General features: G+C 48.9%; 7 protein-coding genes across 7 annotated transcripts; 5 read left to right on the top strand and 2 right to left on the bottom strand.

Annotated features, from left to right (window-relative positions):
- Positions 1-1726: 1726 nt before the first annotated feature.
- On the top strand, positions 1727-5809 carry N7517_009743 (phosphoribosylformylglycinamidine synthase; the record flags this gene model as incomplete). The annotated part of the gene is made up of 1 exon (XM_056727466.1): positions 1727-5809. The coding sequence occupies one exon, from the start codon at positions 1727-1729 to the stop codon at positions 5807-5809; it is 4083 nt and encodes a 1360-aa protein (XP_056576038.1).
- Positions 5810-6437: 628 nt separating this feature from the next.
- N7517_009744 (Heterokaryon incompatibility) lies at positions 6438-8788 on the top strand (the record flags this gene model as incomplete). Its single annotated transcript, XM_056727467.1, has 2 exons — positions 6438-7644; positions 7701-8788. The coding sequence occupies 2 exons, from the start codon at positions 6438-6440 to the stop codon at positions 8786-8788; spliced, it is 2295 nt and encodes a 764-aa protein (XP_056576039.1).
- Positions 8789-9330: 542 nt separating this feature from the next.
- Positions 9331-11999, bottom strand: N7517_009745 (uncharacterized protein; the record flags this gene model as incomplete). Its single annotated transcript, XM_056727468.1, has 2 exons — positions 9331-11859; positions 11922-11999. 2 exons carry the CDS (start codon positions 11997-11999, stop codon positions 9331-9333), a joined length of 2607 nt encoding a protein of 868 aa, XP_056576040.1.
- Positions 12000-12204: 205 nt separating this feature from the next.
- On the top strand, positions 12205-13576 carry N7517_009746 (glycosyltransferase family 15 protein; the record flags this gene model as incomplete). The annotated part of the gene is made up of 4 exons (XM_056727469.1): positions 12205-12346; positions 12424-12687; positions 12743-13361; positions 13420-13576. 4 exons carry the CDS (start codon positions 12205-12207, stop codon positions 13574-13576), a joined length of 1182 nt encoding a protein of 393 aa, XP_056576041.1.
- A 503-nt stretch (positions 13577-14079) lies between these two features.
- Positions 14080-15356, bottom strand: N7517_009747 (cytochrome c oxidase subunit VI; the record flags this gene model as incomplete). The annotated part of the gene is made up of 4 exons (XM_056727470.1): positions 14080-14483; positions 14562-14679; positions 14817-14862; positions 15010-15356. 4 exons carry the CDS (start codon positions 15354-15356, stop codon positions 14365-14367), a joined length of 630 nt encoding a protein of 209 aa, XP_056576042.1. The 3' UTR covers positions 14080-14364.
- Positions 15357-16751: 1395 nt separating this feature from the next.
- N7517_009748 (elongation of very long chain fatty acids protein) lies at positions 16752-17887 on the top strand (the record flags this gene model as incomplete). Its single annotated transcript, XM_056727471.1, has 3 exons — positions 16752-17162; positions 17221-17503; positions 17565-17887. 3 exons carry the CDS (start codon positions 16752-16754, stop codon positions 17885-17887), a joined length of 1017 nt encoding a protein of 338 aa, XP_056576043.1.
- A 2863-nt stretch (positions 17888-20750) lies between these two features.
- N7517_009749 (uncharacterized protein) lies at positions 20751-22166 on the top strand (the record flags this gene model as incomplete). The annotated part of the gene is made up of 1 exon (XM_056727472.1): positions 20751-22166. The coding sequence occupies one exon, from the start codon at positions 20751-20753 to the stop codon at positions 22164-22166; it is 1416 nt and encodes a 471-aa protein (XP_056576044.1).
- Between the last annotated feature and the right edge of the window lie 294 nt (positions 22167-22460).

Consider the following 22460-nt stretch of genomic DNA (forward strand, 5'->3'; position numbering starts at 1 on the left):
GTCAATCTTTGAAGTGGAGACGTTGGAGATTTTCATATACATAGCTCCCATGTCTTCAAACTCTGCGTCTCCTCCCATTCAACCTTCACTGAGAGCTTGGATCGATACCACAAGAACGAGCTTTAATCCTCTCGCCATCGTGCTAGCCTCGCATGCGGAAGATACCGAGTCGTTCATAAGCTAAGTTCTAGAAGTATCACCGCCGTCTAGATCGGTAGGAACAATGTAGGATTTGGAGAAGAAATATGTCCAAAGTTGTTGTCTGCTGACACCTCTATTGACTATAAGGAGCTTTGGTATTACGGGAGATAACCGGGTCCAGGGTGAACAACAAATGAGGTAAATCGTTTATTTGGCTTCTCGGCCGTTTCATAATCAAAGGGCTCAGCGGCCGGCATTTGTGTGGCATTTGTGTGTGTTATAACCACTGTAGCTGAAGGCGGCCTAAAGAAATTCAAGTTGCTTGTAAACTTATTGGATTGAGGTCGAATGATCAGTCTTCAAATCACAGAACCTTGGGAGTATCTTCATATCTTAAGCGTTACAAATGGGGGTTTCGTCTTATTTATGTGTCTGTAAGCAATATTCATCTTTGAAGCAGATTGCTGCATGTCTAATATCCTGTCAAGGGTTCTCTCTCATTTAACGACTGGACCAAAAGGAAGTCTATGCTTGTTGAGAACCCCATCAAGCATCAAGTAACTCGCTTTGGCTGTTACTAAGTGTCCTCATTGACTTCAGACCTGCGTTTCGTGAACGTTCTGACCAGAAACTCTGGTGCTCAAAAATTAGGAGAGTAACAAGGGAACGGTTCAGCCATGAGCTGGAAGGGTGATTTGAAGATTCTATATTAAATTGGTCTGTAAACAAAATCTGGAGTTATCTAGTCTTTTGATACACAAAAATCTGCGTTTCCTACATGTAGCTGATGATTGACGCTCAAATTGTATATATCTAGCTCTTTGATGTCCTAAGCTTCAAGGTGTCCTGCTATTATTGGGCAGTATAAGAGTTGATTAAACTAAGCCCAGGCACTAAAGAAGGAATATTCCAAGGTTGATATATGGCACCGTGCTACCTCCAGTGTCTAGGTTCTAATATTTATATATATGTAGGTTTCTCCACTCTTTTTGGGTGGTAATGTATGGGTGCAATTTTTTTCTCCTTTCTTGCACTTAGTAAATTATTTAGTAGATTGAAGATTACCTATACCGCAGGTTTTCACAGACCAAAAAAATATCATTGCTGTGGTGATTCTTTATATTGGATTCCCCGGGCCGATGTTCCTGTTGACTCAGTGCTCCCCAGGCCCCACACTTTCCGGAGCAAAGCCCTCCATTCGATTCTCCTTTCAATACTGTCAAACGATATGAAGGAGCCTAGTAATTGTCAGATTTTATATATTAACAAGTTCTCAGAAATATAAGATCATTGAATAGATGATTATATAAGAAAATGAAACTGCCCCTCAGGTGAAGAATTTGTTGTCAAACTTTAAATCCGCTATCGGCACATGACCCAGCAAGATAAGCCGCAATTGGCTTAGGGCGGGGGAAACTCATTTCTCTGACCAAAAAAAAAGCGGCGATAGAGTCATCGCCGGCCTCTTCTAGCGATCTTCTCAAGTCTACTTGAGAGAGGCACTCGAGCCATCTTCTATACCAGGAGAATTACTTCCTCCTGTGTCATACTTGACTAATTGGGATAATCCCCAATCTGCTTCACGATGACTTCTACCGATACATATCTGACCATCCTAGGCTCCGTTGCCTTTTCCCGCTCCCGAGGCCATGCTATTGCTACCAGCATCGGTGTCCAGGATGTCCGAGCCCAGTGGATTCACTATGTGCATACCACCCAGCCCTTGAACGAGGCCCAGCGTGCGGTACTTGAACAATTGCTTCAGTACGGCGATATCACAGACATCCCTCCTACCTTCGAATCCACCGACGGTCAATTCGATACCTTCTACATTTTCCCACGAACCGGTACCGTCTCGCCATGGAGCTCTCAGGCAACGGGAATCTCGCACGTCTGTGGCCTGCAGAAGTACGTCAAGCGGATCGAACGGGGTATGAAGATTTCGTGTCTTCGTAACAGTGCGGAGGACTACAAGCCGGAGTACATGGATACGCTCCATGATCGGATGACTCAGATCATTGGCAAGGATGAGCCCGAGTTAAGCCTCATGTTCTCCGAGCACACTCCCCAACCCCTCAAGACCATTTCCCTCCAGGGCGGTACCAAGTCCCCCAAGGAGATCCTCCAAGAGGCAAACACGGAGCTCGGCTTGGCCCTTGATGATTCAGAAATTGATTATCTGGCTGAGGCCTATGGTCCGAATGGTGCAATTGCCCGTGACCCTACCGATGTCGAGCTCTTCATGTTCGCCCAGGTCAACTCGGAGCATTGCCGACACAAGCAGTTCAATGCTTCCTGGGTGATTGATGGCAAGCCCATGCCAAACAGTCTGTTTGCTATGATCCGCAACACACACAAGAAGAATCCCGAGCACACCATTAGTGCCTACAGTGACAATGCTGCCGTGCTGGAGGGCCCCGAGGCCGCGTTCTGGGCCCCCGATCCAACTACTGGACAGTGGATGCACACCAAGGAAGTTGTTCACTTCCTGGCCAAGGTTGAAACCCACAACCACCCCACTGCCGTTTCACCTTACCCTGGTGCGGCCACGGGATCCGGCGGAGAGATCCGTGATGAGGGTGCAGTCGGTCGAGGCTCGCGCCCCAAGGCTGGTCTCTCCGGCTACTGTGTGTCAGACCTTTTGATTCCTGACTTGAGACAGCCATGGGAGCTCGATGTCGGCAAGCCAAACCACATTGCCAGCAGCTTGGATATCATGTTGGAGGCACCCATTGGTAGCGCTGCTTTCAACAACGAGTTTGGTCGTCCCTGCATTGGTGGATACTTCCGCACTCTGCTCACCGAGATCGACGTGGGCAACGGTGAAAAGGAAGTGCGTGGATACCACAAGCCCATCATGATCGCTGGTGGTGTTGGAACCGTTCGCCCCCAACACGCCATCAAGCACCCAGATGTTGTTAAGCCCGGTGCTTTCCTTGTGGTACTTGGCGGGCCCGCTATGCTGATTGGCCTGGGAGGAGGTGCTGCTTCCAGTATCGCTTCTGGCGAGGGATCCGCTGAGCTCGACTTTGCCAGTGTTCAGAGAGGCAATGCCGAAGTTCAACGGAGAGCTCAAGAGGTTATCAACGCTTGTGTGGCCATGGGAGACAACAACCCCATCAAGTTCATCCACGATGTTGGTGCTGGTGGCTTGTCCAACGCCCTTCCTGAGCTGATCCACGACTCAGGCTTGGGAGCTACGTTCGAGCTTCGTGAAATCGATAACACCGACCGTGGCATGAGCCCCATGCAAATTTGGTGCTGTGAAGCTCAAGAGCGGTACGTCATGGCTGTTGGTGAGGAGAGCATGAACAAGTTCACTGCTATCGCTCAGCGTGAGCGCTGTGGCTTCTCCGTTGTCGGTCGTGGCGGCGGTTCGTCCGAGGAGGAAAAGAGACTCATTCTCCTTGACCGAGAGTCCAAGGAGTACCCTGCCCCAATTGACCTTCCTTTGTCTGTGCTTTTCGGAAAGACTCCTCGCATGACCCGAACTGTCGATTCGCGCAAGCTGAAGCTGCCCGCCGTGGATTCTAGCCTCAGCAAGTATCTTCCCTCTCTCACCTCGAAGACTGAGATTGTTGATGAGGCTATCAAGAGAGTACTGTCTCTGCCTGCAGTCGGCTCCAAGTCTTTCTTGATCACCATCGGCGATCGCACTGTCGGCGGCCTAACCGCCCGTGACCAGATGGTTGGCAAGTGGCAGACACCCGTATCGGATGTCTCGGTTACTGCCACTGCCTTGGCCCAGGGTATGAAGACCGGTGAAGCTTTCGCGATGGGTGAAAAGCCTACCTTGGCTCTCATCTCCTCAGCTTCATCTGCTCGTATGGCTGTTGCTGAGTCGCTCATGAACCTGGCTGCTTCCGATCTTGTGGATCGTCTCAGCCACGTGAAGCTGTCTGCCAACTGGATGTCTGCCGGTAGCCACCCTGGCGAGGGCGCTGCTATCTACGAAGCTGTGGAGGCTGTCGGTCTGGACCTATGCCCTAAGCTTGGCATCAGCATTCCCGTCGGCAAGGACTCTATGTCCATGAAGATGAAGTGGAAGGATGAGGCCTCAAATGAGGCCAAGGAAGTTACTGCTCCCATGTCCTGTGTCATCTCTGCCTTCGCGCCGGTTGGTGACTTCACCAAGACCTGGACTCCCGCTCTTCGTAGCTTCGAAGAAGTTGGTGAGACCGTTCTCATGTTTGTGGACCTTTCGTTCGGTCGCAAAACGCTTGGTGGATCGGCTCTGGCTCAGGTCTTCAACGAAGTCGGTTCCGAGTGCCCTGACATTCGCGACGTTGATCTCTTCCGGGACTTCTTCGATGCTACACAGCAACTTCAGGAAGCCGGAATTGTTTTGGCTTACCACGATCGCTCCGACGGTGGTCTTCTGACCACCCTTGTTGAAATGATGTTCGCCGGTCGCTGTGGTGTTGAGATCATGCTCGATAACATCTGTCCCTCTTTCAACACCAAGGATCTCATTGAATGCCTCTTCACCGAAGAGCTTGGTGCCGTCTTCCAGGTCCGCAAGGAGCACGAGATCCAGTTCCGCTCAGCCTTCGCCACTTGCGGTCCTCCTCCGGGTCTGATTCACAAGATTGGACGTGTTGCTCAACAGCCCAAGCAGGACCTTGCTATTTACCACAAGGCCTCGTTGATCTACCGCAACACCCGTTCCAGCCTCCAGCAGATCTGGGCTAAGACCTCCTATCACATGCAGAAGATCCGTGACAACGCAGACTGCGCGGAGCAGGAGTATGCCAACATCCTTGATGACGCCAACCCCGGTCTCTCTTGGAACCCTACCTTCGACCCCAAGGACAAGGGCTTGCCCATGATGACTAGCCTTTCCCAATACTCCCCCTTCGCCAACAAGCCCCGCGTTGCCATCCTCCGTGAGCAGGGTGTCAACAGTCAAGCTGAGATGGCCTTTGCCTTCAACACCGCCGGTTTCTCTGCCGTCGATGTCCACATGACCGACATTCTTTCCGGCCGTGTCTCCCTCTCCAGCTTCGCCGGTCTCGCCGCCTGCGGTGGTTTCTCATACGGTGACGTCTTGGGTGCCGGCCAGGGCTGGGCCAAGTCCGTTCTGCTGCACGAGAACACCCGCAAGGAGTTCCAGGACTTCTTCGAGCGTCCGGACACCTTCGCCCTGGGTGTCTGCAACGGCTGCCAGTTCCTGTCTCGTATCAAGGATTTGATTCCCGGTGCGGGCTACTGGCCCAGCTTCGAGCGCAACACCAGCGAGCAGTACGAAGGCCGTGTCTGCATGGCCCGTATCTCCGACCCCGACCCATCCCGCCCCAGCGTCTTCTTCCACGGCATGGACGGCACTTCGCTCCCTATTGCCGTTGCTCACGGCGAGGGTCGTGCCTCCTTCGCCGGCTCCCAGGGCGTCTCGGCTTCCGACTTCGTTCGCGAGGGTCTTGCCCCCGTCCGATTCGTCGACAATGCCTCCCTCAAGCCCACCATGAAGTACCCCTTCAACCCTAACGGAAGTCCCGAGGGTATTGCCGGTGTGCGCAGCCCCGACGGCCGTGTCCTCGCCATCATGCCTCACCCTGAGCGTACCGTCATGAACGGTATTGCCAGTTGGTTGCCTCCGAACGCCGCGTCCTGGGGCGATATTGGCCCTTGGGGACGGGTCTTCTACAGCGCTAGACGCTGGGTTGGTTAGAATGTTTAGTTCTTATTTACGAAGCTTTTTTAACCGTTTTCTTTTTCCTATTGAGTTCTTGTCTACATATTCTGTGTTGGAGTCGGGAAAAAAGAACCAAAATGATTTCTCACATCAGTATATGGTACTTAAAATTCAAAGCATAATATCAAGCGTGGAGTAATATTCTAAGCTCCTTTTTTTTAAGTTTATTGTCTCTTTCCCGTCTAATATTCTAAGCTGAGAGTTTTAAACGGGTTTCTTATCTGCGGCTGAATTGGACTTCATGCCAAGATAGGCTATGTAGTTTCATATTTCGGGCATGAAATAAGTGCTAACTTCCCTTCCTACACTGCCCTCGGCTACATCACAGTCCCAGACTCCAACGTCACAATAAGGAATACTTTAGGATGCACTTTCCAGAGAATCAAACGTGGAAGGGCATAGCTTGGTCTTCCAGTTATGGACTACATAAGACCCCCCACTCCGGGTTTGGAGAAGTATGCACGAGCTATACCTCACATGGTATGGCGTCGTATCCAATTTCAGCTCCTTCTGCTTGGCGCACAAGCAAACCTCCAGGCTGACGTGGGGTCAAATCCCATTCTCATGACCTCTTGTACATTCTGAGAAGAGATAGAAAATCACAATGGCGGACCATTTGTTCCTTCCTGACAACCCTCCGAGGCCCCTCCGGATTGAGTACGACGGTCCGCTATATGATGGCGGCGATTGGGATACGTTTCCCACTCGCTGTGGCTGGCTAGACGAATCTGGAACAGAGAATTTCCCTCCAGACGCCGTTCCTTCGGAATACCAATCCATGATGGAGTGCTGGCTCTACTTTGGCATGTTGCACTATATCTTCGGCGACCAGTTGGACCAGTCTGAATTTCTTCTCCGTGAGGAAGAGGGCGATCAGTACATCACAACAAGACATCTGCAAAAATATGTTGAGGATGTTGACAACTGGAAAAACAACGAATTCGGGGCACGATCCGTCGAGATTGTGAAGAAAGTCCTCGAAAATCTTCCCAGATATATTCCTTGGATACGTGAAAAGATGTCCTTCGCCATTCGGCTCGTTAGCCTTACTCTCTGGAAAATTGTGATCAAGCGAGATGGCCCCCAGGAGGACCCTCGTGGTTATAGACTGTGGTTTCTCACGCGAGAAGAGGCGAGGCAAATGATTAGGGAGGGATGGTGTCCCCTGGATACAGAGAAGTGTCATTCTGCTGGTCTTGAACTGGACACGCAGGCGTATCTGCGGCAACTGGCTCCTAGCAAAGCCAGGTGGAACAACAGGACCCATGAGTCTTGTAAGATGACAGAATGCGTGGCGGATAACATCGATGAGAGTAGCTATGTCACTCGCCATGTGCAAGAAGGCTGTAGCTGTTCGCTAGTCGACTCAGACATTGAACAGTTACATACAATCCTCCAGGGCGGAGGAATCCCTCTTGTGATGATCACACCTTCTAGTGACGAGCTCGGTAACCAGCATTATGAGCTTAAAGTCGTGAAGAAACGCACTGGCAAGCCATATGTAGCTATCTCTCATATATGGGCTGACGGACTAGGCAACCCTCGTGGTAACTCTCTCCCACACTGCCAATTGGGATTTCTTTACAAACAAGCAAAGCCCCTCCTCCAAGATAAGGAACATATTCCTTACTACGATGAAAAGACATATGGACCACTACACACTGGGGCTATTCGACTTGCCCATTTTGCAGTCAGTACAGCTCGTATTAGAGACAATTCTGTACTGGTGTGGATTGATACATTATGCATCCCACATCAAAGTGACGTTCGAAGTCTGGCGATTCAGCGCATCCGTGATGTTTATACCAGTGGTTAGTGCGAGCCGTGACAAGTAAATTCCATGCTTGACTAATCTGACTGATCCTAGCTTCTCGGACACTGATTCTTGATTCGGGGCTTATGCTACTCGACTCGTCCTCGTCTACTAAATTGGAAGTTTGCCTGAGAGTGCTCTACTATTCAGGCTGGATTCGCCGGTTATGGACGCTCCAAGAAGGCCTAGCTGCAAAGAACAAGCTATATGTCCTTTTGTCTGACAAGGCAGTCAACATTGGTACCATCCCAGATGTCCTCTTGAATAAGGCTGACCGAGGAGAAATACCCATCTGTCAAGACGGAGTTGCCACGACCGCTGTAAATGCTTGGTACTGGTACTTTCAATACGCCACCAACTATGCATCCCTGTTCGACCGCTATGTCCTGATTGGTATAACCCAAGGCAAGGTAATTGCTCGAACCTGGTTCAATGTGGCTACACGAGCCTCCAGCAAAGACCGTGACCGTGCAACCGTCCTAGCGGGTCTCCTGAATCTTGATCTCGGAAAAATTCTCGAGGTAAAGGAGGCCGATGATCGCATGCGGACATTATACAGTATGCTAGACGAGTTTCCCCAAGACGTGCTGTTCCTCGATGGGCTACGGTTCGAAGAAGATGGATTGCGATGGGCGGTCAAAGTATGTCGATATACGCGCGTATTTAGTCAACTTATCCATAATGCCGGAAAAATCACGCCTCGGGGGATCCAGATCACACTGTATTCTTCATTGATCTTTCCATGTTCCAAGATGTTCAATCTGGTTAAAGCCAACAAATCTGATCCTGACCAAAGACAAAGAGATTTGGAGCAGTGGGCCAATGAGTCCGAATTTGGTCCGGACGGCCTTGGGACAGGCACGAAAGTCTTGCATTTAGAGACGAACGATCTGATGGATCTCAACTTGAACGAGACCTATGGAATTATCTTGAGGTCGCCCCAAGGTCATATACTTCATACAGTGACCGCGTGTGGATTAGTGTCACTCCAGGCAACTGAAGATGGAGTTCATTATGGGCGATATATTACCCCGGGATACATCGATGCTATAACTCTAAATAATTCAGAGTTACCAGATGAAGGCTTCCTGATGCGAGGCACTTGGGATGATGTATCAAGGCCTGAATGGATTGTTTGTTAGCCAAAGATTATCCATGCAGATGGTCCAGGCAGCTTCCTGACTGTATATACCTCGTGGTTTCCAATGCTTCATTGCTTTTTATCTCCATATGGGTCGTCTATCATCTTTCCTACCTGTAGGCCCTGCGACTGAGCATGACGTCTCCGCAGGACAAGCAACCTCTAGCTCGCACTCGAGCGATACCTTTGTACCCTATACATCTAGAGTACCTAACTCCCTGACTAGGCAAGCCTGTAAAGAATAAGTACAAAATATAGAGCAGATCAGACATGTAAGACTGGCCACCCTACGCATACCTGGAAATGTATCATTTTTCCTTTTGATCCGGGCTATGGGTGTCCAATTCAACGGGGGTGTGTCCATGTCAACGGTCCCAGACCAAGAAGGAGTTTCCGAATCGGGTGGACGCCCAGCGCTACTTTATTTTGAGGCAGATATTTATGTAGTCAAAAAAGGCATTGCATCTTCCACTGCCCAGTGTCAATTCTTAAGCTAAGTAACGCCAACTCCTAGAACTAAAACAAGGGTATTTGTGTCATGTATCAAAGCCTACGCCAATTTCGTCTCCATTCGAGCCTGTCGGCAAGAATATCCCAACTTTCAAGTCCATCTGCCCGAGCTAAAGTTTTCAGTCCATCTGTGACGACGGTGGTCAGATAGCTGAAGTGATTATTGACAGTTTTCATTTGCTGGCTGTAGGTCGAGTCACGGAATGAGACTGTGAGTGTGTGTTCGTGATTCATGTCATCGTAGTCCTCATCATCATCGGAGTCAAACTCGTCTTCAGAGTCTCTCTTTGTCTGCGGCGCCTTCAAGTTCTCCAGATGTTGGTCTTCGTCGCCGAGCAAGTGCGCGGCTTGTAGATCTGCGAAATGAACACACAGATCTAGGAAATTGATGATTGCGTCATGGATATGTGATAGATCTTTAGAGAGGAGGCACTGGGCTTCCAAAGAGGACATATATGATTGGTGGGCGGCTATCATAGCGTCGACATCTTGTGCGCCAGATAAATCTTTGTGTAGAGATTGGGTTGCTGTGGAGATCACAAGATAGGTCAGATGGCCGTAGATCAAATCGAGGACCCAGAGCATGTTATGGTGTAGAGCGTGCAGCAATGTGTCATTGTCGTCAGGTGTAGTGATGCGGGCGTCGCGAATACGCTGTCTCACAATAGCATATTTAGCGCGCCTGATTTGCATCAGGAAGGTCGAGACCCGTTGGTAAGTGTGTATTGCTTCCTCGGTAATTATGTTCGCAATAGGCCACGGAAGGCCATAATCAATTGAGATTGCTTCCAGAATCCGCACGGTTCGATGATTGTTTTGAGAAATCCGAGATGGAGTACTAGCTGGCCGCACAAGGAGTCTTGATGTGTCAATGACAGATATTGAACTGAAGGCCGTCCTTGATATCTCAGTGAGCAGAAACCTGTCATCCCACGAACGACCCCGATCGATCAGCTCAAAGATTTTGGCGTCAACCATGCTGATAGCGCTCATGTCTTTAGCGAGATAAACATGTTGAAGAGCATCAAGAGATGTCCATAATCCGCATTGTTGATCAAGTTCTGTTCGTAATAGGCTAGCACTGAGTGAATGATCCACATCCACGAGCTTTTCAAAAGCAGACTCTACTAGCGCGGGGAAAGGAAGTAATACCGAAGAGTCTTGGGAATAGAGGTCCTCAAATCTCATGGCCTCAATGTCTGGTGGTGCATTCAGATGGCGCAGAAACACCATGCTTTTCCCCGCCGTGAAAACTTTCTGCACACCAGCTTCGAGGAACTGAGGAATCCTCTGATGCCTGTGGCCCGTATCCAGCACAAACCAATCATGCCAAAGAGTTCGTAGATCCCCATTTTCACGATTGGTTCGCACGAAGAAAGTGCTGTCCGAACAATCAACCTGGCCTGTTTCCATCCACAGTCGAATTGAGCTTGAATACGTTTTGAAACACATAAAGAATAGCTCGGCCAGGCGTTGGGACGAAGTTTCGTCACCAAGGGCTTCCAACATGCATATTAAATTGTATAACAAATCAAGGCAGCACATTGGTTGATCAGTCGAGTTTTTGCCTAGCTTGAAGATCATTTCTGCGAGCAATACTAGCTCGTGAGAGTGTTGACGAACGTCAACAAGGAGCTGGATGAGACTGACAGTTGACCCAGCGGAAAGGTATCTGCACTGAACTTGAGATAAGACTCTATCAAATTCAAGAAGACGCTCTTCTAAGCCCCGACAGAATGTTTGCATGTATGGAATTGTCTGTGGGAGCTTGGTGAAAGACCGTAAATTGTTGATTTTGGCGCCTATCTCGCTGAAACACTGCAAAAGCGAGGCCAGGGATTCCCTGGATGAATGTGCGAGCATGTATCTTCGATCCACTCCAAATTCATCGTCCAAATATACATAAATGGACGTCGGAAGGCCCTGAAGCATAAAGATAGTCTCTCTAGCGAGTTGGGACTCTGTGATAAGTCGCGAGGTGGCTGAGCCATTTCCTTGATTCTCCGCTCTCCAAAATTGGGCCTTTTCTAGAAAGGCAACAAGATTCTCATCCTCTGCCGGAACGAAAACGTCCTCTGGAATAGTGTAACCATCGTCCACCGTCGTGGCGGATTGGGGCCTATGCTTTGGGATAGATACATCACTGGCAACGGATGAAAAGTCGTCATCTGACGAGTCGCCAGCAAAGTCTACCTGTTCCCAAATTTCTTCATCACTGAAGGCCGTCCCATCCGCGTTAAGATCCGACCAAGAAAGAGTCTCTTTTGGTTCTGGTGCCTTGGCACCTTCCTCTGGACGTTTGACGGTAGATAAAAGAGCGGGGCGATCTGAGAGTTGCAGTAAGAGACTCAGGATCTCTGGGAGCCAGGAGTTCTGACTGCTCTCCAGCTCCACAAGGCGTGTGTGAAGGGCTTCGGCAAGTTCATCTCTATTCAAGATTTGAAACTTTTCCTGTAGTCCCTCAAGTTGCTTGGCGACTGCAAACTGGTCGGTGCGCGTATGAGAGCCAGTTCGAAGACCCCCTTGTACACGACGCTTCAGATTCTGGACACGCGCAGACCCCTACATAGGTATCAGTACACCATGCGCGATGATATGAGAATGATGGAAATTCAATGTATTACCTTCTGGTCCGGTGATATCTTAGCGACGGAAGTGATCAGGGCATCGCCAAGCGTACTTAAATCAGCCGCGAGAGCCATTTTCAGACATAAGCTCGGATCCAAGATCAAAAATAAATCACATTGAGATGTCTCCAGACGTCATAAAAGTGAAGAAGCATAAAGTGAAGAGACACCCGGATGTTTTGCTTGGATGACGCTAGTCCGGATAAGGAATGATGGCCACTCTTAATCCGCGCCTCTGTCTCTCCGACCATCTTCCCCCTTTAAGCAAATAACCACCATCATGGCTATCGCGCGACCGATTCGCATGCTGGGTGCAGCATGCATCCTTCTCTGTCTATTTCTTGTCTTCCAATTACACCAGAGCACCTCTGAACCAGGGTCTAAGTTGGCTCATGGCATGAAAAAGGATCCTCTTGTAGATCGTGCGTGACCCCGGTTTCTTGCCACAGCTCTTATTACAAGCACCACACTCTAAGTGCCATGCTAACTAGTTTTATAGCTACCGGAGAACCTGCAGGGAATCTATGGCGAGCCGACGAACACGATTACTCCCCCAATAGCGAAAAGTCGGCCCGCACGAATGCTGCGCTCATTACCCTCGTCCGCAATGAGGAACTGGATCAACTGCTCTCGACAATGAGTGACCTAGAGCGAACATGGAACAACAAGTTCAATTATCCATATATCTTCTTCAACGATGTCCCCTTCACCGATGATTTCAAGCAGAAGACTCAGGCAATGACCAAGGCCAAGTGCCAATATGGTACGGATTGCAGGCTGATTATAATGAGAGGAACCGTAGCTAACTTCAGATGCAGAACTTGTGCCCAAGGAACACTGGGACGTCCCAAGCTGGATCAATATGGACCTCTTCCGCGAGTCCGCAAAGCTGTTGGAGGAACAAGACATCCAGTACAGCTCCAAGGTCTCCTACCACCAGATGTGTCGCTGGAACAGCGGCATGTTCTACAAGCACCCTGCTCTCGCAAACTACCGCTACTACTGGCGTATCGAGCCCAATGTCAAGTTCTTCTGCGACGTCGACTACGACGTGTTCCGATACATGGAGGATGGCAACAAGACCTACGGCTTCACCATCAATCTCTACGACGCACCGCAGAGTATCCCATCCCTTTGGCCCGAGACTCAGCGATTCCTCGCTGCCAACCCGTCGTACCTCAGCGATAACAACATGTGGGAGTGGATTACAGATGACGTGGCTCGTCCCGAGCACACCAAGGGCGCCAATGGATACTCCACATGCCACTTCTGGTCCAACTTCGAAATCGGTGATCTCGACTTCTTCCGCGGCGAAAAGTACGAGGCGTACTTCCAGCACCTGGATCGCGCCGGTGGATTCTTTTACGAACGCTGGGGTGATGCTCCCGTCCACTCCCTCGGCATTGGTCTTTTCGCCGATGCCGCCAACGTCCACTGGTATGTTACATAATCTTTCTCCTGTTCAATAACCCTCACTTACATTTATCTTCACTAGGTTCCGCGATATCGGGTACAACCATATCCCGTATCTCAACTGCCCCAACTCTCCCAAGTGCTCCGGCTGCAAAGCTGGCCAGTTCTTCCAAGGCGCAGACTTCCTTTCCAAGGAGGATTGCCGACCTACTTACTTCAAGTATGTTGGAACACACTAAGTATTGTGTGTCTCGTTTGATATGTTCTCTCGTCTCTTGTCATTCTGGAGAATGCCTCATGACTTGATTCTTTGCATCACCTTGCCTACACCTATGACTATATAACTGAAAACCAGTGGCTTGGTACCCGGCGTTTGAGCGGACACATACCTGTGTGTGTTGATGATTTTGTGTTCCCTTTTTTCCTCCCTAGTTCTGGTTTAATTGCTTGTTACAAAATACGTTTTTGGGCGCGTCGCTGTCCCTTGGAGAGCTACGGGGGCCTTGTCTAGATTGTACTTATCGATTGCGCATGGTCACTGTTGGAGGCTCTGTTTGTTTATGGTCTGGCGCCTCTTGGCCTGCTTATCGAAGTTGTCATTTTGTGTGATATATTGGCTACTCCTACTTAGGAACAAAACCCGAGATTCGGACCAATATGGCTATTCTACCATTATGAGGAAGCATTATCCTCCATAATATAAGTGTAGGGAAATTGATAATTGAGGATTGAGGATTGAGGATCAAGGACTGAGGACTGACTTGAGCGGTTGATAATACAACAATGCAGGATGACTGAACAAGATGGAATCAAGATAGATTAAGCACCAACCAAGTAAGGCACAGATGACCTTTTTCCAGACAACAGCAGCACTAACAACACAAGAGATCTCTAAAGTATGTATACAGTTTTCTCTTCTACCTGACCTAATCCTCAGCCAGTCAAACAGTGCTGGATAAACAACGTGCGAGGGGGTACTGTGTGTTTAAGAGAAAATTGACGTAAAAGTGGAATTGATGATGGGAATTTACGCCTCCTGGGGGTAGAGCTCCTCCCGGAGGGCGACACCCAGCTCGACGCGCAGACCCTCGAGAGATTCGAGATATTGCTTGTACTGGTCGGGGTTCTCGACCTTGGCCTTGACACCTAATCACGAAATGACGTTAGCTTGGGTTCAGCAATGAACGATACTAGTGACTCGAGAGGGGTGTTGTGGAATCATACCCTCGAAGACGCGGACAGCGGTAGGGAAGTCGTTAACACGGCGGGCGGCCTTGAGGGCGGCAGTGAGGACCTCGACGGAGGGAACGAGATCGTAAGCGAAGCAGTTGTTCAGGTTGCGCTGTTTGCAAAGATATGCATTAGTTATTTGTCGAATTCGTGCGGATATAGGAGCCGCATGTTGAGTGACGAGTGTGGCTGATGCCATGTATCGCATGCCGATCAATATGCCTCGGGTGAAGTCGAGATAAGTCATACCTGAAGCTCGAAAACGTCCTGCACACCATCAAATTCCTTCTCGAATCTGCCATTGGGATACATTGTCAGCATGACACATCCCTATCACGTCTAGACGACTGCCGATGTTCGTTCCGGGAAGCGCCTAACGTGGAGATGCAGGGCGCTTTTATCCCACTCCTCCGGCTTCAATGGGTTGCGATTGGGGGCGTACCTGGCAGAGAATTCTTCGTATGTCTCATCCTCGTGGCCGGAGCGGAGCATGGAGGTGGTACCGAAGTTGTGGGCGCGGGCGGCAGCCAGAGTGACCGGGGACTGCATCCGGGACCGGGTCAATTGGGGAGCTCTAAAGAAGCCGGTAGGGCGAACGGCGCGGGTCGCCACGCGGAAGATAGATAGAGACGACATTTTCGGAGGGGGACCACGGTGGACCGGACAGTGACAATGGTGAGGGGAGAGGTGTGGATGGGGACGGGAAGGGGAGGTGAGAAGTGCCTCTAGGATTTTGCGGGTGGTGTGGTGTTGACGCCTGAGGCAGTGACACGGGTGCTGAGTCATCATCCGATTAGCCCCGTTCCCAGCTGTCTTGATCTAAAAGGCGGCCGCTGATTGGTTGGATGGTTGTCGTTTTCAAGATGCGTGTCATTGGCCGAGTCTTAAGGTCATGACCGTCGAGTTCATATTATATTGTTCTTAGATTTGGCTGTATCTATATCTATCTGTCTTATATGGCACGATCAAGCACTCAAAAAGTCTGTAATCCCAAATTTTACAATATAAACCATAATGGTAATTGGATGTTGAAGTATATATTTTGGATCCAACTTTTGCGGAACTAGCTCAAAGGATTATCCGAGCAATTAACTCCAATCCAATTCAATTATTGTAAATATGTTACCATACAAGCCTCAAAGCCAGCAAGAATAGGAGAATTTGACTCGATATATGAGTGGTGGCTTCCGAGAGACCTTGGATGAGAACAGGAATTGAGGTTATTTCAAGGTTAGATAGTTGACATTATCTCAATCTAATATCTCAATAACTTCGAATTAGATAGATATACTGCCAAATTTAACCAAACAGATAATTTGGGAAATGAAAGAAAGTTTATATTGATCTGTATGTCTTTCTCTCCGGATATGCTCTATCCATGGATATCCTATGTATACTGTGGGGATTGATGCAAGTTAGCATAAACAGGGTATAAAATTCCAGACCTTTGTGCTCGTCTACTGCTAATTGCATGCTCCAATGGCATTCAGTTGTAAACCTCATAGGAAATGACTAGATAGATTTTCCATGCAACGCTTCGGATATGGATCTTAAAGCGGGGACTGGAATCTAATGAATTGGCCATCGAGAGTAAAAGATAGTCAATTGCTGAAAATATATAGTTAGCTTGGATAAGTCCTCGGCAATTTCATATCTAATATATTTCTTTGTGTAATGCGCTACGGCCATTGGACTACACTAGCATGTGATAGCTTCACACCGAGGACAACCTAACATTCAACAACACAGCTTCATATTTTATGATCTGGGTTTGCTCTCAAAGAATCAGAGAATCAAGATATATCTCATAGTTAATAAGCGTCTAATGTTTCATATGTTCGGACAATATACTCCAGTAGATGCGATCGGAACCTGATCTTCCCCTTTTTTATGACACGCTAAACCCTTTTGGGCCCTCAACGGACGCGCCGGACGCAAAAAGTAATTGTTCTCCCATTTCTCCAGCTTTTCCCTCTCTTCTCTCCCCCCTTTTTCACTTTCATTTCTTTAGCTCTTTTCTCTCTTTCATTCCTTTCCTTTACTTGGTTTGGCTTTTCCTGTGTTTGGGGGTTTACTGCAGTCCCATTACTGCCCATCAGGAAAAGAACAGCTTGCCTTCCCAGGGCTATCTCTATCTTCAATTCCATATCGAATTTGGTTGAGAGAACACCAAATCCTGTCACAATGGCGTCCGAAATCCTCAAATATGTCTCGGTCCCGACCCTCGATCGACCCTTTGGTGTGCACTTGTGGCCCCTCTTCGACCAGGCCTACGAGAAGGTTATGGGATATCCCGCCAGCGAATTCAACTTCACTGAGGGCGTGACTCCTCTGTCCACCTTGAAGGAGACTACAATGATGCTTATCACCTACTACATTATCATCTTCGGTGGTCGTGAGATCATGAAGAAGTTGCCCGCGTTCAAGCTTAATACCTTGTTCATGATCCACAACCTCCTTTTGACCACCGTTAGCGGTATCCTGCTAGTCTTGTTCATTGAGCAGCTTCTCCCCACTCTCTGGAGACACGGAGTCTTCTACACTATCTGCGATCAGGAGGGTGGTTGGACTCGCCCTTTGATCATTCTGTACTACGTAAGTTGCGAAGCGCTTGAACAAATAGAAGAAGAGAAACTTACACAACCTCGAACAGCTCAACTACATCAACAAATACGTCGAGTTCATTGATACTATCTTCCTGGTCCTCAAGAAGAAGCCATTGACCTTCCTTCATACCTACCACCACGGTGCCACCGCCCTCCTCTGCTACACTCAGCTTATCGGTGTCACTGCCGTGCAGTGGGTTCCCATCACCATCAACCTGCTGGTCCATGTCGTTATGTACTGGTACTACTTCCAGAGCGCTCGCGGCGTTCGCATTTGGTGGAAGAAGTACATCACCATGCTGCAGATTCTCCAGTTCGTCATTGACGTCGGTAAGTGGTTCAGGCCCCCTGAAACCTGCAAAGAATGGAATGCTGACAGTTTTTTTTTAAGGCTTCATCTACTTCGCCTCGTACACCTACTTCACCTCTGCCTACTTCCCGTGGCTCCCTAACATGGGCAAGTGTGCCGGTGAGGAATTCGCTGCCATGGCTGGTATCGGCATCATCAGCTCCTACTTGGTCCTGTTCATCTCCTTCTACATTGCCACCTATAACAAGACCGCCAAGACCGGCCGCCCCCGCCGCAACACTGGCCAAAAGTCGTTGATCGACATGAAGAACTTCGAACTTCCTTCCCCGGCCGGTACCCAGAACGGCGGCGCCAAGTCCACTGGCCGCTCCAACGGCCCTGTGACCCGCTCTCGCAAGGCCTAAATAATCAACTGAAACACAGTCGCGTCTGAATGTTTTCAGCGTGTGATTCGGAAGAATTATATTGCCTACGAGTTTGATTGTTGAATCATCTTCGGATGAGTCAATTGAATTAAAAGTTCATCCAATGCTGGCCAAACAAAGCAGAAGGGCAGAGTGACTGCCCTTGGGTGATGCGTCCCTATATTTGTTTAATGAATGACCTCATGATGCCAGGTCCATTACCCAGGCATGGGGTATGTGCCTCGGAGCTGTCGGATTGCGCCGAAACTTTTGTCGAAAAACCTACAGGGGATAGCTGTTGGATTACCCCGACGGTCTCGTCATGGTTGTATTTTATAATGTTTTTTTTCTTCTGTTCATGTTTGTCGTTATCACCCTCCGTTTGGTGGCAGGCCATTGGATTGTACCTTTCGCCCTTATTGTTATTAAAGTATTCATTGATAGACGTTAGTTCATTATATCAAGATAAATGTAATCATGCTCGTTCCTGAAATAATAGTCTGCTTGATATTGGGTAAGAGACGATAGGCAGGTCAGATGCCATATGGCTGGTTTGACTATGGGCAGCAAGGGATGTTTGCTTCCAAGGTTTGATTGCCAATGTTGTATGCTGTCAGCACCTTCAACACCGTGGAAAGCCGGGGTCCGGGATGCATCTCCCATGCAGACACAGTCTGTATCTCAATGGATAATACACCCAGACCGTCTCTCGAGGAGATCTATCACCCAGGCCCATCCATTTCGCCCAAACAATTGGAAGTCAAACCAATACCCAGCCTGTTGATATGGCAACATAAAGCTTGCAAACTAACCTCTGTAGCACAATGTGCAGTATCACACTGGAGACTGCGCGTCAGAGGCAGGAACATGAACTGCCAGGTGGAGCATATGCGCGCATCATGATCTGTGCGACAAGGCACAAGCAACGCCACAAACGCGACATATCACATATTCCCCGGACGTTATGACACAGTTAGCAAGACGATCATTGGAAAAGTGCCGAGTAAGAAAACGAGCAGATCCTCAGCCTCCAGAGTAAACTCCCAAAAGGAATCGAACTCGCAAGGTGAGGAGTAAGGTAGTTATATCCAGCCACCCAGCTTTAGAAAGAGCGGTGCAGCCATCACGTTTCCCACCACCAAGCCCAGCCATTGATGTAATGGGGCTGGACGCAATTCAATATAGGCAAGAGAAAAAGTCAAAAGCTGGAAAATGGATTATTTGCCCATTGCCTATTCTCGAAAGTAACAAGTGCCTTGCTTAGATGCCATGCGAATGGGTTATTTTTGAGACTGAACATGCAGGGCCGGCCTTTGCCGGAGCATAGACGGAACTTTGAGAAAAGAACAGAAAACAAAAGCAATGGCATGCAGTAGTGGCCGTGTCGTTAATAGTGAAGATCGACATATGAACTTCCCGTGGGCGGATTTTAAACTCATTGGATGTGTCCACGGAGTTATGGTGCCGAATAGTTCTAGCGTAAGACCCACTGGGTACTCTATCCTGTCAATATAGTTAAGTTGAAGCAAATGTCAAGAGCTTGACGTGCAGAAAGTGGATGTAAAGAGTTGGAAATATTGAATCCTTGCCGGTATAAAAGGTTTATGGTATACGCAGTAGTACCACAGATATGATAGATGATATGAACAAGATAGATTTAAAAATCCCCGAGATATGTTTGAATGTAAGGAGGATATGGGGGAGAGTTTATCATTCAATTTTCCAGCAAGTTGGTTGTAAAGCGTCAACATTCTAATCCTTTACTCCGTACTCTGTAGTGTTCACAGGTAGACGGCCCCTGAAGGATATACCTTTACGCCCCCAACCACCCTGGTCAAGGTTGGTACCTAGGATCCCTGACATCTCAGCAAGGACTAGTACATTCTGGTACCTGGCTAGAGAAAAAAAAAATCGGTTGAAGCTAAGGGAGTTCGTAGCGTGTTTGAACTATATACAGCCCCACTGATCGCGGGCGGCTAACTTGGCAACTGAGAGTCGATATGATTCGATGACTGGTCCTAGCTCCTGTTTTCCCAGGGACCTTTTGAGGGAAAACAGGGACCTTTTGATTTATGCGTACATATTCCCTGTGTTGGGGAGGGAATGATACTTCCAGGGAGAATTATCTCCCTTATTGGACCCTCGAAATCGCGCTGTTTTCTACTCATTTCCCTAAGACTCTTTCTGGTTTAATGCATAAACCCAAGCTGATAGGCATACGTGTCCAATCAACTGAGACAGATCTCGCGGAGTATTAGGGCATTGACCAACAATAGCTGATCTATCAGATCGGGTCTAAATACTTTCCGTACTCTCCATAAATACCTAGGTAATATATTTATCTTTTTTTCTTTTTAATCTCTCTGTTTCAATCTCATATCGCGCGTTATCCCCCTGCTGAAACTGATCCTTGCCCTATTTTCTGCAAGGGTGAGACACCAATCAACTTCAAGGTTCAGTACGCGCTGAGCCCAATAAATTTAGTAAATTTAGTAAATTTAGCAAGAATAGTAAATTCGGGCTTGAACCTTTTTATTTTCTACACGTGTGCAAGGACATGGCATGGAAAAGTCCCTGGATGCCTCTTTTCCTTCTACTCCATACATATATTGGCTTCATCTATGCCCTGCCTCCTTGGTCCCACTCTCCACTTCCTTAAAGAGTCTTTCTGTCGCCCTGGTGGATTTGCAGATCTTCTTTGCACCTTTGCACTGGGACTGCTATTATAACCTTGGGTCTCCTTCTCACCCTGGTATTCCTAGTCGAGGGCTTTTTAGGGTTTCCCTCTACCTTTTGTTCAGGAACTACCTACACTTGGGAACAGTAACTCTCTCTTCTGTTCTACATCCCCAACTACAACCATATGACTGCCGGCAACATGTACGAACCGACTACATCGCTGAGTCTTCATCGCTTGAGCAGACATAGCCTCCAAGATCGATACGAGTCAGACGAGGAAGCTGTGTCGGAATCTGATACAGGCACCCAAGATCTACTTTCCTCGCCTGTAGGCTCACGAGCCGGAATCTTTGATTCATATCTCAGTGCCGACGATAATTCCCTGGACCCTGATTCTGACCGGGAGGAACATATCCTCGCTCCGCCAATAGTCAAACGGACCCGACCCGTCTCTTCTGCCACCATCAAGAGAAACAGCAATGCTACCTTTGACGAAGATACGTATGTATTTGATCCGGAGGAGCAGGTGGTTCTCGAACTGCCACCGTCAGATTCTCCACCACAACTCGCCTCCAGCACCTTCTTACAGCCATCGATATACGTTTGGCCCAAACCACCGCGGCCAGCCACCTCAAGGTCCCGCTCTACTTCACCCTCATCGGTCTTTTCAGTAGAGGACGCAGACATCCAGATCGCAAAGAAAGTGACCATGACAGAGCCCCGAACTCGTCCAACCCTGGTCTTGATCAATGCTCTGGGGTCACGATCAAAGGCCTCAAAATCCCGTCCCAGCCATTCCCGCTCCCGGGAAAGCAGCCGCAACCGCTCTATGCTCATCAGAGCCGACAGCCGACTTACATTGCCACGCTCGTCAGACGCAGCCAAGTCACTACGAGTCTCCGAGAAAAGAAGTACTATGAAACAGGCGCCCAAGCCACCCCCAACCCCAGCCCTAGACGATACACAGTTCGCAACCAGTGCAACCATCAACCACGTCTCCGAAATCCCCTCAGTCCTCTATTTCCCAGCACCACCACGCACACTCCCAGCCCAAGAGTACAGACCCCGCCCCCGAACCCCAGCCTCCGAAAAACCAATCCCACCACCCCTAAACCTGCGCGCCCGTCGACCCCCCTCAATGCGCAGCACAAGCGGAAACAGCATCAACTACACATCCCGCCCATCGACACCCTTTTCTGTAGAGGACGCCACGTTCAACAAAGCAAACAACTACGGCGACCTTACTAGAGCATGCAGCCCAGCCTCAATCTCATCCGCCTCATCAAAGCGCGTGCCCTCATCCTACAGCGTATCGAATATGCTCACAAGTCGCTCGCCACTGATGATGCGTCGCATGACAAGAAAACACTCCGCATCCAGCGTTCATTCGCTAAGTAGTCTCCGCTCCGCGGTAGACGTCAATGGTCCCTCTTCATCGCAGATCTCTGTCGCTACACAGCCCACCCCGCCTCTCAGTGCTGACTCCCATCTTGTGCGGAAGTCGAGCCAGCGTCGCCATTTGCGGCATAATAGTGTTTTGCCGAGCGGGAGGGGATTTATGGGGTTGAAGCTTGGGAAGAAGTCCCATGCTAAGGCTTAGATGGTGTTTGGTTTGTGGTTTTTGATACTTGGAATATATTGATATAGTAATGTTTTTATGGGGGAATTCCTTGGGTTTTTGGGTTCTTATTCTGGTGTTTAGGATAGGTGTTTTGGTTTCTTTTGGTGGATATTTGTTCTTCTCTTTTCTTCGTCACCTTTGTTTCTCATCGGCTAATATATGACGGTCCATGACTCGACCAGTGGCAGTAGCGAGTCGCATTCTGGGATGGCTAATGTCTACTTCTAATGTTTGGCGCGGTGGCTGATTTGGGAAAACTATTAGTTTTGTTCT

The sequence above is a fragment of the Penicillium concentricum genome (assembly GCF_028827145.1).
Source record: "Penicillium concentricum strain IBT 3081 chromosome Unknown utg000004l_segment0_segment0, whole genome shotgun sequence".
Classification (NCBI taxonomy): domain Eukaryota; kingdom Fungi; phylum Ascomycota; class Eurotiomycetes; order Eurotiales; family Aspergillaceae; genus Penicillium; species Penicillium concentricum.